At 41.3% G+C, this 18,892-nt stretch overlaps 1 protein-coding gene across 1 annotated transcript in view; it reads right to left on the reverse strand.

The window, feature by feature from the left end:
- The window catches only part of PPIG (peptidylprolyl isomerase G), a 27,053-nt gene extending 8,771 nt beyond the window's left edge, over window positions 1–18,282 (reverse strand). The window contains exons 1-8 of the mRNA XM_035332169.1: window positions 18,004–18,282; window positions 9,447–9,526; window positions 9,271–9,345; window positions 6,820–6,927; window positions 6,270–6,314; window positions 4,326–4,413; window positions 3,203–3,232; window positions 2,973–3,112 (exon numbers count right to left, since the gene is read on the reverse strand). Coding sequence (XP_035188060.1) covers window positions 2,973–3,112; window positions 3,203–3,232; window positions 4,326–4,413; window positions 6,270–6,314; window positions 6,820–6,927; window positions 9,271–9,345; window positions 9,447–9,507 — 547 coding nt within the window. The 5' untranslated portion in view covers window positions 9,508–9,526; window positions 18,004–18,282. The remainder of the gene's footprint in view (window positions 1–2,972; window positions 3,113–3,202; window positions 3,233–4,325; window positions 4,414–6,269; window positions 6,315–6,819; window positions 6,928–9,270; window positions 9,346–9,446; window positions 9,527–18,003) is intronic.
- Window positions 18,283–18,892: the final 610 nt, after the last annotated feature.

An 18,892-nucleotide genomic window follows, 5' to 3' on the forward strand; every position in this document is an offset into this window, starting at 1 on the left:
GGGGAGTTTGCACATCTTGCTTCAGTTACTTGCCAGAGGTTCCTTTTCGCTTGGTTGGTTTTGAATCAGAATTTCATTTTAAAATCAGCATCTTGTAATCTTGAAAAGAGTCTAAGATAGGCCTTTGGTTAATCAAAGGTATGACCAAGAAAACAAAACCAGGTCTGTTTGATACATTATGAAGTTATTAATGAAGTTTTGTATTGAATTAATGAAGTTTTGTATCGAACTCCCACTTATGGTAAAGAAAATCAAGAGTGTTACTCATTCCGTAAGTTTTCTTGAGAATGACAGTAGCTTAGCTAATTCAAAATGTCCTTTCTAAACACTGGCATAATATTAGTGGGTTTCTGTAGTTGTGGTGGATTTTTATTTTAGAACAGCTTCCAGAATTTTCCCACACAACTTAAGATTTTCTAAAAATAACACCACTTGGCTGGGGATTTTTCCTTTAAAATATGTCTTCTCTCATTCATTTTTACTAACCTACTTTTCAATTTTAAATGAAAAAAAGGAGAAAAACAGAAAAAAAGAGAAAAGACAAACATCCCACTTCTCTACGTGATCATCCTCTCTAAACCCAAGGCAAAGCTTCTGTTCTAGGCCTCTGCAATATTGTAATTAAACTTTGATCTTTGAATCATTCCATTTACATATGATCCAGTAAGTTAACTTAGTCAGGTGATCATCTTTTCATCCCTACACAAATCAAGTTCTTCTCTACAAACACAGATTTGCTTCCTTCATAAAGCACTTCATCTGGATACTCACACCAATACCCTAAAATCCAATCCCCATTCAAGTTGAACCCAACAGAGAAACATTCAAACTACACACGTAACTTCCACTGTGATTCCTTCCAGCAGTACCATCTTGGCTTCCCAGACAAGCCCAAGAAGTATTAGCTCCATTTCAATCCATAAAGACTTGCCCAATTCCTTTGTGCTGCCTACCAGACAAGCCTATACAACAAAGATTTTAGTTTAAGCCTCCCTTGCTATTATTATATACCCTCCCACAAAAATTCACCAACATTCTACTGCCATCCCTGGCAACCTCCTTATCCCTTTGTCTTAAACAACAAATTCCCAGAAGCAGTCTACTTTGGTAACTGCCTCACATTTCATATTATCAGTTCTGTTTTGCCTTCTACTGTTTTAAAGTGCTACAAATAGTTTCACTGTTAGATGATTCTCTGTTGATGATTTTCCATGATGCTGCTCAGCTCCAAGAAATTGCTCCTCCCATCTGGATTCTCCGGCCTCTTCCTTACACTGGCAGGTTGAAGGGCCTTTCCTCCATTTCTCAGCTTTGGACAGCAGCTTGGCCCATTTCCTTCTGCTGATGTGATGACAGAACCTTCCTTACATCTCCACTACCTCAGGCCAACACAGCTCAGTGGTTCCACGTTACAGTTACCAAACAATCCCAGCCATGCCATCACCTCTCATTGTAGCAGTGGATTTCTTTCTGCAGATCCTACAGAAATGCCTTCTCTTTCAAAAGCAGGATTCTTCTGCTCACCAGGATCTCCATCACGGTCTACAAGGCAGCACCTTCATCAGGATGGCACTGCATTAGTGCCCATTACGGCCAATATTCCTCCCTGCACTCAGTTCTGCTCTCTGCCTGCCCACCCCTGGTGGGTAACCCTTGTTGTCATCCAAACACTCCTAGTATTTAGTACTGTGCCTTACGGTCAGTTGAGTGGCCTTCCCCAGTGCCCTGGCAGCAAACTCTTTCCCTGACACACCAGACCAGGTACAGTAAGCACCATCTCCAGGATCCTAGCAGTACTGAGGCAAAGAGGTAGAACTACACAGACAAATGAGTAAGACCAGACTGTCAGATATCCCCAGAAGTCTCTTCTCTTTGAGGAAAAGAGAAAGAAAAAAATATATTTTGTATTTATTTTTTCCTCACTCCTTTGATGAGGACATTAAGTCCCTAACCAACAGCTTTAAGCCCTCCAGCTGTGCAATTCAAACTAAAACTTCCATTTAGTTATTCAATTTCAAGCCTTCTCGAGTGCCTTAAAATGGAGCATGGCAAACCAAGGAAAACACACAGGGTAGGCATCTCCCCCACTAGCTTCATCCATACTATACACGTATTATATATTCTGATGTACCAACCCCTTCATTTTCTAACACTAACAGCACTAGTGTGTTTTGTCCAGGGATAAAATTGTCCTAACATGCAAGATGACTCGTGAGTTAATCTAAGAAGTTGTAGAGCTTTTGAGAAGTCATGAGCTATAAGATAACTTTACTTGGAATTTTGAGGGAATGAAAAGATCACTTCAGACTTCAAGGTCATTCTCCTAAGCACCACAACAGGTAAACAGAGAACTGCAACAAGAAAAAAAAAAAAAAAAAACAACAACCAAGAAGCTCAAGTTTGAATGCCTGCATTTTTCTTAGGCCAAAGAAACAATTATCCTTGACTTGGGCCTCAAAATCCTTGGTTCAACCCTTCACAGTACTTATCAACGGAAGGCACTAAGAATGAAAAAGCACAATAACCTCTATCAGAGTTCCTACCAAACACGCATCATGAGTCTCCTCCACTGAGATTTTCTGTAGGACAGCAGCATCTTCGATTGACCCTTGCTTTGTTAAGAGAAGCAGGATCCAATCTCCAAGACCACATAGAGCTCTGGAATGGCAGAGCAAGGGCACCCTTCCCAGAAGCCAAGGCAAATTCTGTCACACTACTGTTTATGAATGTACTTTATAGCAACTTAAAAAGGATTTCTGCTAAAGGGAAATTTCAGGCTACTCTAAATGCTTGTCCTTATGATTTACCTGAAACTTTAAATAAGTTCAAAAAAGCAGCAGTTATTGAATAGTCAGACTGCCATCAGCGTACTTAACACAGCACTTTCTTTAGAACAAGTGCTTGCCAGCTTAAGCAAATTAGCAAAATTACCTCATGGTTCACATATATGTAGATGGACAGTTAAACTTTACCTTTGGATTTTGGAATTAGCTCTCCACAGCTCAGTATGCGTACTTCAGCGTATGGTTTACTAGATGCATCTGTTTTCTGGTTTTCTATTTCTCTCACAACTTCCTGACCTGAGATGACTTGTCCAAAAACAACATGATGTCTGAAGAATTTAAGCAAAAATAAGAATTCTTAACACTTATTTTTAAAGTAGTTCCCAAACAATAAACTTTAGAAGATATGAGATACTTACCCATCTAAGTGAGGTGTAGGTTTAGTTGTTCTGTTGTTTGCAGATGATTTAATTTCAAGAGAAAAACAAAAATCAATTTTAGTGGAAGGCAGTCAACATTTGAAGCATGCATACATATGAAGATAGTTATTTTAAGTGAATTAATAACATTGAATACAACCAATATATATTATTGTAAGTTTGTGTACAGTTAAAGGTATTTCCTGTTTTACACAAGCTACCTATTCAATCTTTTACCACATCTTCTGAACAAGAAAAAGCACAGAAATTTTTAGACAGCATCCTCTCAGAGGAAGTAAGAATTTTATGTATTGAAGTAATAGGAACAAGGAACAGATTACAAAAATTAAGGCAACTGGTCAAAGAATCAAAACTGCAAATAACCTTATTAGAAAATAAAGAGCCATCAAAAGAAGAAAAAATCTGAATATACAAAATATTTAACATCAGGACTTTCTCTTTACACCTGTAGACAATTAAGCAGCTTGCAGCAGCCTTCCCCTACAGTAGGATTACTAATGTGTACAGATGTCAACCATGGCAGAAATCAAAAGCTGAGATAAATACAGTAATGTTTTTCCAGAAATCCCAAAATAAAGGTCTAATGGTGACAAGTACAACTTACCATGTTAATTAAGACTCATGATTTCAAGAATGTTTTCTACAAATAAATTAAAGAAAGGTCTACTGCAGTTACCTTCTAACAGTTAAAGCTTTAGACATAGCTGTAAATGAGACTGCATTGGAAAGTTACCTTTTGACAGAAAATTTCTGTACTACTTTGAGTTAGAGAACCTCTAGAGCTGTTTTGCTTCCTTCCAGACAACACATATTAGAAGAAAGTGATAAAGCTCTACATGGAGCAGACAGGTTTACATTACTGCCTGAGTTAGAATACAGATACTGAAAACTACCAAAAGCTCCTTTGCACAGACAATAAGCACTAAATACAAAAGTGATAATGGTTTCCCTAAACAGCTCATTAGGAAAATGGCTATTTCCATGAACCTGTGAAAAAAACATTGAGTTTGCACAGGAGCTAGTCTACAATATTTAAAAGGATTATCTTTACAGCTTACAAACAGCAAACCACATGCACATTTCAGAACAATACAATACTTACATAAAGAACTGTGAACCATTTGTATCTTTCCCTCGGTTGGCCATGGAAAGGAGAAATTCTTTGTTGTGTTTTACAGCAAAGCTTTCATCTAAAAAAAAAAAGTGTTTTCAATTACTTTAAATACACCACATGTGCTTAGATAAATGCTCTAAGTAAACTCACCCACATTAAGTAAATCTATTAGACACTTCTGTAAAAAGTTGCATTAGAATTAGATTAAAAATAGGTATTTTTTCAAATATATTAGTCCTTTCATTCTAAATAATACAATTTAAGAATAAACTAATGGCTTATAGCCTGAGGAAAAAAAAGGCATCTTATTCAAGAGATTTTTTTTTCCTACCAGGATTAATAAAGACCTCATTATTTTCAGCTGTTGCTCTTTTTTCATTCTGCACATGCAAGTCACTACCTCTTTAAAGCAAAAAAGTTTTCAGCTGTGCACTAACTCTTAATAAACCCTGTCACCTCTGGGATTTTTTTGTTTTGTTCCTTTTTAATATACATGGATACCCATTTTGATGACAATTCCACAACACTTCTCTGTGTCTGTCACCTACAAAAATGAACTTACCAAAATTGCCACTAAGAAAATAAATTTAACTTGAGTGAATCTCACTTCTGGTAAGTAAATTATTTTGAGAGTTCAGGTTAAATTTCAATGAAACTATGAAAAGTAATCACCATTCTTCATTTAAGACACCTGTAAGAGACCATCCTATCTTCCTCCTTCCACAAAACAGCATCAAGTCTGTAGGGGGAGCCAAACTGTTCAGTGGAAGTTTAATATTCTTTAGATATAAATAGCAGGAGCAAGCATTAACAAATAAAAAAAAGTACACAATCTGTAAAGCTATGGTTTCACATTACACTGTGTATGGCAGTGCTAAGGACAGCCTGACTTAATCTCTGTGGTCACCTGGCCAGTTGCTATGCTGCACAGGACTGCGAATCCTACCTAATCCTACAGGAAGTTAGTTGGTTAAGTGTGCCACACAAGGAAAAATTCCTGTGGATCGTTTCATGCTGTCACTGAGCTGAAAAAACACCTTGCAACTGCCAGAAGATAGACAGAGGTTTTGCTGCTTCTCCCACCTCACCCAACCATGCATTCCCTCAGCTACTCATTTTTGCTGGTAATGACGCTTGCCTAACTATGACTTGGATACATTTACTAATAAACTTTTTGCCTTTACAGTCGTTAGGCATTTTAGCAAACTGAATCAGCTTACAGTGTGATCTGAGTAACAGCCAGTGCAAGGTATGACCTCCCATTTTGGCAGTTGGAAATTGACCCTAGTAAAACAGTGAATAATTCTTTTGATAGTTTACTGCAAGCTCAGACAAGAACAAATGTTAAAAATGTCAGGGAAGGGGAAGAAGTATAACCACCCTTGCCAAGGGCAGCTAGCCATCACATGGGTTAGGTGTAATGTGAAACTGCTCCAAGTAACACAGAGATGCTCCAGTACATTCTGGACAACCACAGGCTGAGAAGCGCACTGGAGAGAGAAGTGCTTCTTATGCAACACTGACTGAAGTAGAACCAGAACAGTGAGAAAGCTGATGGCCTCTTTATACTTAACTCCTCTTGGGTTCAGGAAAACAGAGCTTTATACTTCCTTATAAATAAAGATTTGCAAGGAAACCTGACTCCATTATGACTTTCTCCTTTTGACTAGAAAGGTATTCCCCGACTTCTAGCTTGCTGTTGAAGCCAAATAGTAGGTTCAGAATCAGAATGTCATGTTTAGAAAGTTTCAAAACTGTAAAGTTGACAAATATGAAAGTGTTTGGTTTTAATTTGTCAGTAATTAAAAAGGTTATCTTAAAAGTAAATATTACCTAAACAATGGAGTTCAGGTTTACCATTTAAAAACTACAGGATGTACAGGTAATTGTTTATAGTAACACCAAAATAGAGCAGCCTGATAAAACTCTTACCTTCGAAAAAGCCACCATAAATGGATTCTCCTCCTCTGCCATTTCCTTGAAAGAATAAATAAATTACAACTTAAAAGTAGTGATTAAAAAGTCTCATTACGTGAGCAATAGGAAATACTGATTTAACTGCATCCAAGTCACTAACATTATTCTTCAAGATATGCAAAAAAGACCAGAACACATCTTCATAGTCCCATTTAGCAGATGCAAACTTGGTGAACAAGGAAGTTTTCCCATGTGTTCTGATACACAATCCCTTTTTTCTTTATTTCCCAGCAGCAGATATATTTTATCCTCACATTTACAACTTTCCATAAGTACTTAGTACTCTAGTAGTGAGGTTACAGAGCAGAAAGCATGTATAAATTTATTACACACCAAGTTTATTATACAAGTTGCCATGTAAAGCTTTTTACCTTTAGGGTAAAAAAGGGTACTTTTTCAGCATAAGCAAAGTTAAATTGCATTATTAGTGAATGATCTTACACAGGACTCCTGCAACATTCCATTGCATAAGCATTACATTTTTCTTCAAAGATTCACATCATACCTTCACTGAAGTCACCTCCTTGGATCATAAAATCTTTCACTACCCTGTGAAACAGACAACTTTTGTAATGCAATGGCTTTTGGGTGGATTTTCCTGTACCCTTTTCACCTAAAGGAGGGGAAGAAAAAACAAAGTGACTCTTTTTACTGTGGAGATTCTACAGGCACAAAGCATTACGTGTGCATTTAATCAAAATCATCTACCAAACTCTGAAAAATTAATTTGTGAAGCAGGCACATACTTGTAATGCCAGCAAGAAGCTCACATTTAAGAAGGCACAGAAACCACCTCCTATCTCTACAGTCATACCCAAAAGAAATCCTTACTGACACTAGCATACAACAACATAATCACCCCTTTTTTTTTGTTGTTTGTCAGAACAGCTACAATTCACAGAGAGGTAAATTAAGAGCTCAGATGTATAATGGAAAATACCACCTACCTGGAGAGGCTTAAACATCTAAGGGGGGCAATATATTACTATTACTGCTGAGAAGACATTAGACCTATTCACATAACTCAAATTGCTTTATTGAGTCATTCATTCTAGGACTCTTCTATGTGGACTGCCTGAAATTCAACAGTTAGTTAAATCTAAACTTAACCATGTTTGCCCAAAAGCAGGCGAGAGACTCAGCTCTTCAGCTACAGCACTGCAGGCCTAGAAGCAGCATAATAGTTGATAATCAAAAAATTAAAAATTAAACAAACAACAACATTAAAAAAAAATAAAAACACAACATCACAGGGAAGAAGAGTAGAAGGGAATGAGAAATAGTTTTGAAAGAGTCTTGTGCCATCCTCCTCCTTTGCATCAGCTCTGGTGCTCTTCAGACTCATAACCAGCCTCTCTGCCTCAGCTAAAATACTACCCACTTTCACCCCTACCTTCAAATAAATAAGGTCTCAGCTGAGTTACCAAGATGAACAGCTCACGGCATGGTCCCGTGAATGGCAGAACCAACCTCAAGGTAACAGCATGGAGTAGGACTATACTGACAGGAAAAGGATTCTTCCTTTCCATGTTGGCAAACTGTTAGACAAGCTCCTTCTGAGCCATGAAACTGGCAGTTTTTGTCAAGGGCAGTTGCCTCTGAATCTACCTGTAACAAACTGGTGCTTCCATATAGATCTGACTAAGTAGAAAAAACACTTCCAATAGGAACGTGGACAAGTGCAGCTATATATTCCACTGGCTTGACATATACCTTTTGTTAGGCATTGCCAGTGAAAAGCAGAGGTGCTGACCATTGTTTTAAGACTGCATACCCTCTTCAAAACCACCAGAAAAAAAAAGACAAATGTAAAACCCCACAATTTTGAATTAAGTTGCTTATGATCAATATCATAAATGCTTTGTCAATATACTTTCTTAAATATGGTAAAGCAGAAAAGTTGTTCAGCCTCCCTGAATGTGATTTTGAACATAAGCAGTATATTCTTACTGGTACTTGCTTCTGACCTGAAATGCTGTTCAAAGACTTCGGGTCAAGAAGTTAAAGCAGTAGTGGGGAATAACACCTTTCCGCAGTAAATCTAACTTCTGATAGCACAAGAAATCATGCTCACATTCATTAAAAAGAATCATTCTAGGGTTCAAATTTGTTAACAAATTTTGATAACCTGATTCTGAGCCAGTACACCTAAATCAGGTAATGCCTACATTAATTGCAGTCAGCATGAATGCTGCACTAAGCGTTCTAGCTAACTTAACATGAATGCAATCATGCATCCACACCTGATTCAGATCATATTAGTACTCTTGACTGATTCAGTATTAACAGCTACAAACCTTGACCTGAAAGACAACAGAGCTGGAAGGAAAGGAAGCAGGAAATGCTGAAGACACAGAACATAGATATATGTATTCACAGAATCATTCTTGTGATAATGTGTAAGTTTTGCTAAGCTGTCAGCATTTTCAACAAAAGCAGGTATTGCACTGGGAAATAACTCTACTTGGAAATGCTTCTAGGAGAGAATCAAAGTACTTTGTTCAATAAATAACCTGAATTTCACTAGGAGTGGAAATCACCACTCTCCATCAACAAAAAAGTTATTGCAAAAGCAAAAATACTAATGAATACCAGCAACACCTTTCAAACATCTCCAGGTATCATAAGACTGAAAAGCAAGCCTGCATGCTTGACTTACTTGCCACCTTTCAAGATGATATACAACATGAGTAGTAACATCCATGCTAGTAAATCAGCTTATTATATCAGAAGTAGAAGTTGATTAGTATATGCCCTCTGCAACATCCTAAGCCAAAAACCTACAACCACTTGGATTCTGCATCAGATGTGTATGAACAATTTGTTAAATCTCCAGAAATACCAAGAACTCAGGACTCACAGTTTATATATGATGTCAGGAAAAAGTAACAGATGTCAAACCAGCAAACATGGTATTACATCAGAAGCTACGAATAAATTTTAAAAATCTACAAACCTGTGCAAAGGCAGCGAAAATTCTCACATGTCTTTGGACACACATCTGAAAACAGTTCAAAGACCACTCTTCCAGCTAGAAAACAAGAGACATTTGTTATGAAGTTGACTGGCATTTATGGTATTCCTATAAAATATTTAAGAACAGCATCTTATTGATTATTTTCATTTTCTTACCGGGTACATTGTTGATGGCTATGTCAAAAAAGCAACGAGGTCTCTGGACCTTCACTCCCATGGCTTCAAAATTTTAAATACTGTAAATAATAAAAATAAAATTGAGTTTATCTTTTCTCATAGCGAAACTGCATAAGTCAATGTCAAAGATTTTATAAAGATAATAAAAACTGCAGAAAAGATAAATAAAAGAAAACGTTAGAAACAGCTAGCAAACCAGCAGTTAAAAAGATTAAGAAAACGCTACGTATTTTAGACTATTTTCATGTTTTGTGGACACAAATGAGTGATTTCATTTGTGTTTGTTGCAACAGTATTGAATTTAAATTTCAGTGACATACTTCAGATAAGAAAATACAAAAAGGAAAGATATTGTATTGTATATGGGATAAAAAAGCTTTAAGTCTTCTTACTTTCCAGATGGCATAGGTAATCACTTAAATTTTCAACTCCTACAATTCTTAGATCTTCAAGGTAAAATAAGTATCAGAGGAAAAGGAAAAAAAAAAAAAAGTCAGCTTTGAGACCAGAAAGCACACACAAACAACTTTTTACAACTTCCTTTCAAATGTTTAATCAGACTAATTTTTGCAGTCTGTCAGGTTCGGTGTCAGTGGCTGAGGAGGCTGCTCACCCCTCTGGCCAGGGCTGCAAGCCTCAGGTCGGGCCTGTTCTCCTTAAAAATTTGTTAGCTGCTACAGTCCACAACCTGTTTTTTTTCAACTCAGTTTCTATTAATACACCTGGACCATGAACCACAGCTGCTCAAGATAAGCACATACTGCCCGTAATGTTTTGGAGTACAGAAAAACAGACAGCACAGGATGCCAGACTTCCTCAACCACCATCATTCTGTGAGAGTATCGAGCGAGCACAGTCTTGCTGATGGTCTCCTGGCTTTCCCTTCACTCCTGTCCTCACTGACACCAGTGTCCACCCGCTCTCACTGTGGGCAGGTTCACAAGAAATCCCCAGACAGCCTGCTGCCCCGCCGGCACCCACAGCCGCCAGCAACCCCCAGCAGCGGGGGGACGAAGGCAGGGCGCTGTGCTCAGGGCCAGCCACATCCAGCGGACATGGCACCGTATCCTAAGCAGGGATGCAAACTGGAGCAGCCACACCAGCAGCCAACTCTTCCACATAAATAGAAACTCTCACAGGAATAATCCACTGGGAATGTTCAGAAGCCTGACTGGATGCAAGGTGAGACAACTAGACAGCTCCGAGAAGCTGACAGACACATTGAGACCACTAGATGCATGCCCAACAAAAACAAGATTCTGCACAATAAATATTCAAACCCTTTGCTACTTAAACACTGAGTTTTCTTCCACATCAAACCACAGGTGTTCATACAAGCTATGGCTGCGGAACACGCGGCTGTGGCCAGTAACACCCGCAACCTGCTTACCACCCATCCTTCAGGGGAGAAATGCCTCAGCAGTAAGCAGTGATGACCTGAGGCAAGGTGCCAGACCTCCTGACCACGGAGATGACAGGCTGCTCCAGGAGCTACATTGTGAATGTAAAGAAGTAAGTGATGTAGCATTACAGGCTTTTTATTGAGGTCCTCCTAATAATTTTGCAAGTCAACTAGGTGCACTTTCAGAAATAACTGAAACTTTATCCACAAATAAAGAGACTGGTCAAAGAGTCAAAGACAACGTTTGATGATTAAAACTTGACAAATCACTAACATGTTGTCACATTGGGGATTAAACATTCATTTTCTGAGGCATATTTCTGGGATTCCTGTCACTGCAGTGCTAGGAGCTGCTCCAACTAGCATCCAAACCATCCTACATTATTAACAACAACAACAAAAAAAGATGGAGCTGTTCCACAATTACTGCTAAATGAGATTATTTTTTTATTGCCAGAAAACCCTACTCAAATCTGACACATCTCTTCTAGAGCTTTGTAGCTGTTCCACAGAACAGCCTCAAAAATTCATTTGTTGCCATCTGTCACTCCCAGCTTATGTACACCAAGAGGCTACAAGAAGTCAAAAACTACTGGAACCATGTTAGCCCATTTTCCCTCTCCTTGTGCTCAGCATCACTCCTAACATTTTACCAAGATTACACCATGAAAAAATCACAAGAGCAATGCAGGACAGATTTACATGAAACACCACTCAACAATTTACCATTCGTGTGAACGGTACCATAGCCAGACTCCGCAACCACGCACATACTGGCTTGGCTTTGTAACAAATGCACTAGTTCACAGAGGCCAGAGATTCAACCAAAGAAAGCAGCAGCAACCCTGCCTCATCCTGCTTGCTCCTCTCTCCGAACCGTTGTATTGACAAAGGAAAAACAGCAAGTTCTGTAGCCAGGCAGAGAAATAGAAAAAAAGTGCCCATCACTGAGAAGTTGGAGGCTGTTGGGTCAGCGGATCACTGACCATCATGCAGCTGCATGAACTCCCGGGAAGCAGGAGGAAGGCAGCAACACAGGAAGGGAACGGAGGTAAGAGGTGGGAGGAGACATGCTGCTTTCCTTTCGGCCAGGCACCAGCCAGGCCAGCCACCAACTCGCACAGTGGCAACAGCAGAACGGGCTGTACAGCCCCACGGGGAGAAGAGAGGGGGATTCTTCTAGAACGCCTCTCAGAACAAATGCTATCCTATTTGCTGTTTGATGATAAAGCTGGTAGTTTTAAATGATCTCAGACATCTAAGGATCAACAGTGCGACAACTGATTGACCATACCCAAACTTTAAGCATTTATGTCTTCAGCGCTTTATCAAGAAGGGACTCAGCTTGCTTTACAGGTAGTTGGCTTGAGAAATGAGGACGTATGCATGTACATTTACATACAGCGTTTTAGCCAAAATAAATGCAAACTACTTCAATGTGTGATATAATTTTGAATGATGACATTGGTAACAACTAAAGCTAAACTGTAAAATACATGCTTTTATGATACGTTGACATGTGTTTTACCTCAGTCAATTTTTGGTTAGGTTCTATAGAAGAAAGGATGGAAGAGGCAAGGACAGACCAGAGAATTCTACCTGAATCCCCACTCTCACCAACTTCTGCTCTGTTTGCTGTTTCTCTACTTACTCTGATGAACAGCAGAACAAGCGAAGGTCGGTGTGTTCCAGATCCCTATTGCCCACACTGTCACCAGGCTGGTTCCACCTACTAACACGGCTTCTCCCATGATCTCCAGCAGGCCCCGCACTTTCCCCAAATGCTCCAACAATATCCCCCCAAAATAAACACCGGCTGCTCTTGGTTCAAAATGACAATTATGTTAACTGGTCAGTACAAACATCAGGGCAAGTGAATACACCTCCTCCTGAGGAGACATTGCAAATGCTTCTCTTGGGGAGAACACTAATAGACAGCTTTTTGGATTCAGCTATTGACTTTTCTGAATTACACAGGGCTGTCTCATTTTTAAAACCATTTGGAAAACAATCAAAACTTACTGGAAAGGCTGAGGTAGGGAGGAAGCTAGATGTACATGCAGGAGATAGATGACAGAAAAACACACTGGATAAACTTTATCACACTCTTTGTAAACCAGGCTAAGATGTCAGTGACATTTACCCTAGCTACCTACAAGCCAAGTGAGCATTTGCTCACCAACATACTGGAGTACCCTTTGTACAGCCAGCACTTCAGACAGGCCCTTCTCCTCAAGTGTTACAGGGGAACTACTGACTTATGAATGATCCATAAACTATTATTTTTACCCATGTATTATTTCATACCAAACACAATCCTGTACACGCTGATTGCTTAAAACTTGCCTGCATTAAAAGAAAGCATATGGGGGATGCATTTTAAATAAAGAACAAAGAAAAGCAATTTGAGAAAAATAAAAATGGAGAAAACTACAAGTAAAGCTCAATGCTAGTACACATCTAGTAACAACAGGGCTTACATGACTTGCATATTTTTCTCCTTAAGTTTATTTTCAACTGAACTGTAGATACTCAACTTATGAGACTTGATAGAATCTGAAGGGAGCGTGATTTAGTCGACCAAAAGGCACCTGTTATACCTACGTACACAAATATGCTGTGCAGAGAGGCAAGCTTGAAAAGTCAGCTCACTTCTTCCTTCCAAAACTCTGTAAGAAAGGACAATGTAACAACCCAAGTACTACTGTGAAACGTTCAAGCCATTCAGCATTTTCAACCACCTCCTGCTGGAAGAGCCTTTTAATAAGTAGAAACAATGTCAAAAACAAACAAACAAACAACAACAAAAAAAAAACAACCAACTTCAGTATATGTAAACTGGTCTGCGTTTCCATAAACATGAAATGCACTCTAAGCTGATTTGTAATTCTGCTTCCAGAAATAAAGAAAATACACCAAAGATTTAGCTTTGCTGGAACAGCTGTATGTATCTACAGCCAGTGCATCACCAGCTGTGTCTGTCAGGGTTCACACTCTTCACACCTGCATTAGCATAATTATTTTGTTCAAATATTCGTAGGATAAAGTTGGCCAACTAACAGTTAGGCTGCAGACAGCTATTACCTTTCAGAATGAGCTTTGCCATTGGAAAGGAGAACTTTTTTCAGTCAAAATTACTTGTGCTAGCAAGGATCTAGCAATAATGCTGCTTAATATAACCTAGCTCCTTTTGACTGAAATGGGTTAGTCAAAATGGGTTAGACTGACATGTGCACGCACAGATGCGCATCAAGTGAAATACCAGCATGTCATGCATCTCATAATAGGTGACGGCAAGCAGCAACACAGTACTTCCTAGTTTTATGAGGGAAATTAATCCTTCATTTTTAACTATGCTGAACAGTTTGTGGGACTGGCTATCTGTGTCAGACCCTGCACAAGGCAGAACAGATTTGGAGGAAAAACGTTATTGTGCTCTCTTCCTTCAATTCATTCTACCTGTCCCAGCCTACTCTCCTCTCCCCTACTTTCAATCTCTCCTTAACTTTGTGTTTGTTTCCTTGCATCAATGTATGGTTATCTTTTGCAGTGGTCCTCATTCGATGTCCAAATGAAGTAAACAACAGAATGCATGAACTCACATTCCTACGGTTTTGTTTCAGGCCATTTACAAATGCAGGAAGACAAAACTGTATTGGTTCATATTACAAAGAAAACCATCCAAAATCTTCAGAAATATATTCAAGCAAAACTTGGAGTCTAGACAAAGCAAACGCACAGAGTGAACACTAAGCATATACCAAGTTCACTAAGACTGGTGTTCCGCAGTCACTTGAAGCCAGTTTAAATGTGGGCTGCTACCAGAATGAAGGGCTTGTACATCGATGCCGTGAGCTCTCATACAGGTAGGTGGTCACTTCACCACATGGGAAGTACCCCTTCCCCTGCCTCCTTCCAAGAAAAGGATTCTGGCATCAGCTTAAAATGACAACGCAGCCAGAACCTAGGAATGTTGTTTGTATGTTTGTTTTAGTGTGGATTAAACTGGAAATTAATTTATGATTGCTAAATGAGGGATATGAAATCTTATTATTAGTGCCATTCCTGTGTCAGAACTTCTAGCTGCATCAGGATGATACCAGAAGCATGAACAAAAATCCAACCAGCTCAATCCTCAATCACTTCCTCAACATTTTCCCAAACAGCAGTAACTCTTCCTCTGTTTCACAATCCAAAAACTGAACAGCACCAACGACAACTAAGAAAATTAATTCACTATCATTTTACTAACCAGCAGCACAGGATTTTTTTTTTTTCCTTGTCAGCGTATTTCAGAAAAAGGTACTTCACTTCAACGCATTTTAGGTTTGAGATGCTGTCTTTGCAATCATGTGAACTCAAAAGTGTGTAGAAAGAAAAAAAAATAGCATTCTACACAGGCCTCTGGAATTCCTCTTTCTCCAGTAACTTTGGAAGTCTTTTTTGGACTACTTACATAATATTTCCTCCCGCCAAAAAATCAAGAGGTACCTGACCAGACCAGCCATTGTCTTCCAAGGACACAAGGGAAGAACCTTCTAACCTCTTAGAGAGATGTAACATCTGATGCAGCAGCATCAGATAGGTCCTGACTAAATATGCAGTTCATACTCCTACACTATTGCACTGTAGAGTTAAATTTATGTCCCTTTTAGTATGAATTTTTGCAATTAACGTTAACTTAGTTGTCTTGTACTGAAGCATACAAGGAACGCCTGCTTAGTTATAGCAGCTCAGCTGGGAGAACTAACATTCCGCTGAGAAGGTGGTACCATTCCCTTAAAACTATTTAAACAGGTAAACAAGTTCTCACTAGGTCATGCCCTTTGTTTTATTTTCCTAGTATAGAGAAAGCTAAAGTGAAAAAGATGTTACAATAACTACTCACTCTTGTAAATAGCAATAAAAAAACTTTGTTACTGAGTAAGTCATGATTTTCTCTCACCTGATTTATGCAAAAAGGTGTTTGGGTGTTTTTTTGCTGTTGGAGCTGTGAAAAGACACTGTTTTCCTATGTCTGTGCACAAGTGCCTTTGTTGGAGCTCACTGCTCTCCCAGAAGCAGCAAAGAAAATGTCTTGTTTCAATTCTACTACTCACAACTGGAAACTGAAGCAGCACCAAGTCCGACAGCAGCCATTAACTAATAAAGCAGTATTTTAAAACTACAAAAATACTAAGAAAAAGCAACCGTTTGCAGAACATTAAAAAAAAGTGTTTAAAGTGTATAGTGTAATCTCCAAGTCATTTACCTGTTCAGACCACTAAAACAAAATTCGAAGTGGAATCCCTTCTTCTCTTCAGTTACTGAAGATCAGAATTAGGCAGGATGCCCACCCATATTTGCCAGCCACAACCCATCTTGTTCTGTGATCTCTTTTTCTCCTCCTTTGTCAGCTACTTCAGCTCTACTCCCCTTCCCAGCCTCCGACCAAATCCTCACTCCACTAAGAGATGGCCAGATTTGCTCCCTGGCACTCACTGACTGCTTCCAAATGGAAGATGGTTATTGAATGGAAATGGATGTGGCACAGAGGAGCAAACATACACTGGAGACACCATGCTGCACTACAATATCCTCCACTGCAGTACATATTCTTCACTTCAAATACCCTCACAGTCCACAGATTTTCTGAAATCCTAAGGGAAAAACAAACAAACGAACAAACAAACAAAAAAAACAACTATTTTTTTTAACCTCTTGATGACCAACTGGCTAACTTGAAAACAATTTTTGTTTCACAAAAGAGGAGTGGAAAAATGGATAATCTTAGTAAAAAAATATAGTCCCAAAGGACACAGAGTATTATCAAGTTTACTATTCTTTGTATGTCCCCCTTCAGATTTACTTCATATGCTAAAGCTGTTTCTTTCAAGTATTTGAAAAGAATAAAAAACTGGTAAGTCAAGATTATACACTCTTCAAATTGAGATAAACCAATGCTTCATAAATCATGTCTAGCTGTCATATTTTAATCACGATTTTACCATGGTAGCATCTAAAGACTTGTCATACAGGATCCCAATGCATTAATGAGTAGGAATGGTGAAACAAAATGGGGCAAAAGACTTAACTCAAAAGAAAAATACTCCTACCCAAAAGCAGCTTCTTCTGCAGGTAATATAGAACAAAAGCATGAAAAACTGAATATTCTTTCTCAGAAGATCAGATTCTTCTTAGAAAATTGACTCAATATAAATGAGCCTCGCGTTCCTCTTAAGACAAGTAGCAGACGATTAGTAAAATAGTAAAATATGATGCACTTAAATCATCGAGCACTAAGTAACTACCAACAAAAATGACTTTTTAATCACCATTATAGAAGACACCCACTGTGAATAGATTGTAAGGCAACGTAACAGGAATTCCAGCGAGTTTTGATAAAGCTCTTCTTTTTCTCCTAAGCCTCCCTCCTTCAGAGCCTGCTAACGACTCAAAGGATAACCTGCTATACACACACCACGTAGAGCTTGGCTGCGGCCCTACAGAGAACGAGCCTGAAATTCGTTACTGATAAAAACCCGTGAAGCGCCTTAAGAACCCCCTAAAGGAGAGGCAGGGGACCCTCCAGCCGGCCATGGTAGCTGCTGGTAGTGGGGCTCCGCTCGCCGAGGAGAGGCCTGCAGAGGGGAGGAGAACATGTGGCACGCAGACCGCCGCTCGCTGGGGCCGCAGGGGGAGGAGGCACGGCGTTCATTCAAACTCCCGAGCAGGCCCCGCAGCAGCCCGGCGGCCGGGCAGGGCGCTCGCAGCGTGGAGGCGGCCCCGCGCCGTGCCCGGCCGCACGTCGGCCTGCGGAGAAGCCGGGCCCAGCTTCACGGCCCCACCGCCGGGCCCTGACCGTCGATCCCCCCCGCCGTCCGACCCCGGGGCCCGCTCACAGCCTCCCCCCGGCGGCCGCGCTCCCCCGGGCCCCCTCCAGGGAAGCGCCGGGGCCCCCTCACACGGCTGCCCCGCGCCCGGCACCGCACGGTCCCCCCAGTGGGCCGGGGAGGGGCCGAGGTCTCCCCCCTCCCCCTGACGAAGCCCCTCGGCGCCGCGACCTCCGTCCCCCGAGCCCCCGCCGCCCAACGCCGAGGCCTGGGGCCGCGGCCCTCGCCCCGGCCACATGGCGGCCGCGGCGCCGGCACTCACCCCGCTCGCGGCCCGCGTCGCCCCGCGCTGCTCAGCGGCTGGCCGCCATGTTAGAGCTGGTGCGGCACGGACTGCGTCAGTGCGAGGGAACGGAGGGAGGGCGGGGAGGGACGGAGGGCGGGAGGGGGCGACCCCGGGGGCGGCGCGGCGGGAGCAGCGGCGCCCCGGGCCGGTAGGGGCGCGGGCTGTGTGGGGGCCTCGGGCACGGCTCGGCTCGGGGAGGCGGCGAGGGCCGCTCGCAAGGAGCCGAAGCGGTTGGGGGAAGGGGGGCGCCCGCCCCCTCGAGCTCGTCAGCGCCGCTCCGCCCCGCCGCCCGCTCCCGCCGCCCCTGCTGCCCGCCGCCACGAACGGGGCCGGGAAGGTGCCCGTGTCGCGGGAGGCCGGGTCTCCCTCTGCAGGCACAACGGGACTCGGCCGCCTGAAGCGCCCCGGGCTGCTTCTGGCCTTTCCCCCCTCCCCAGCCGTGTCTTGGCTTCCGGAGAGTGACCGAGAGAGAGATAAAGGAAACGTCCCGAAACGCCTGCAGAGGCTGAGGGCTGCGGCAGCCGGGCTCGGCACGCGTCATTAGGGCTCGTAAAGAGCCAGAATGGGAAATTTCCTGTAGAAATTAATGTAGAACCAAGTTCCCGATCTTATCGCACGTCTCTATTCCTAATCAAAGTTCATATCAATTTGTAATCGAAATAGGGACGTGAAATTTTATGACAGTGCATAAGGTTGTGAGCGCCTTCAAAATTTAGTCAGACTGACCCCGAAGCACATACCTACTGCTCAGACCAGCGGGTTACAGGCGTTGGTAATCGTACGTGACAGGAAATAATGAAAGTGCTAAGTTCAACAGGCTTCTGTTGCCTGTTGGAAGTAAGAAAATGAATCTCCTCCTTCCACA

This window comes from Oxyura jamaicensis, chromosome 7 (genome assembly GCF_011077185.1).
Source record: "Oxyura jamaicensis isolate SHBP4307 breed ruddy duck chromosome 7, BPBGC_Ojam_1.0, whole genome shotgun sequence".
Lineage (NCBI taxonomy): Eukaryota > Metazoa > Chordata > Aves > Anseriformes > Anatidae > Oxyura > Oxyura jamaicensis.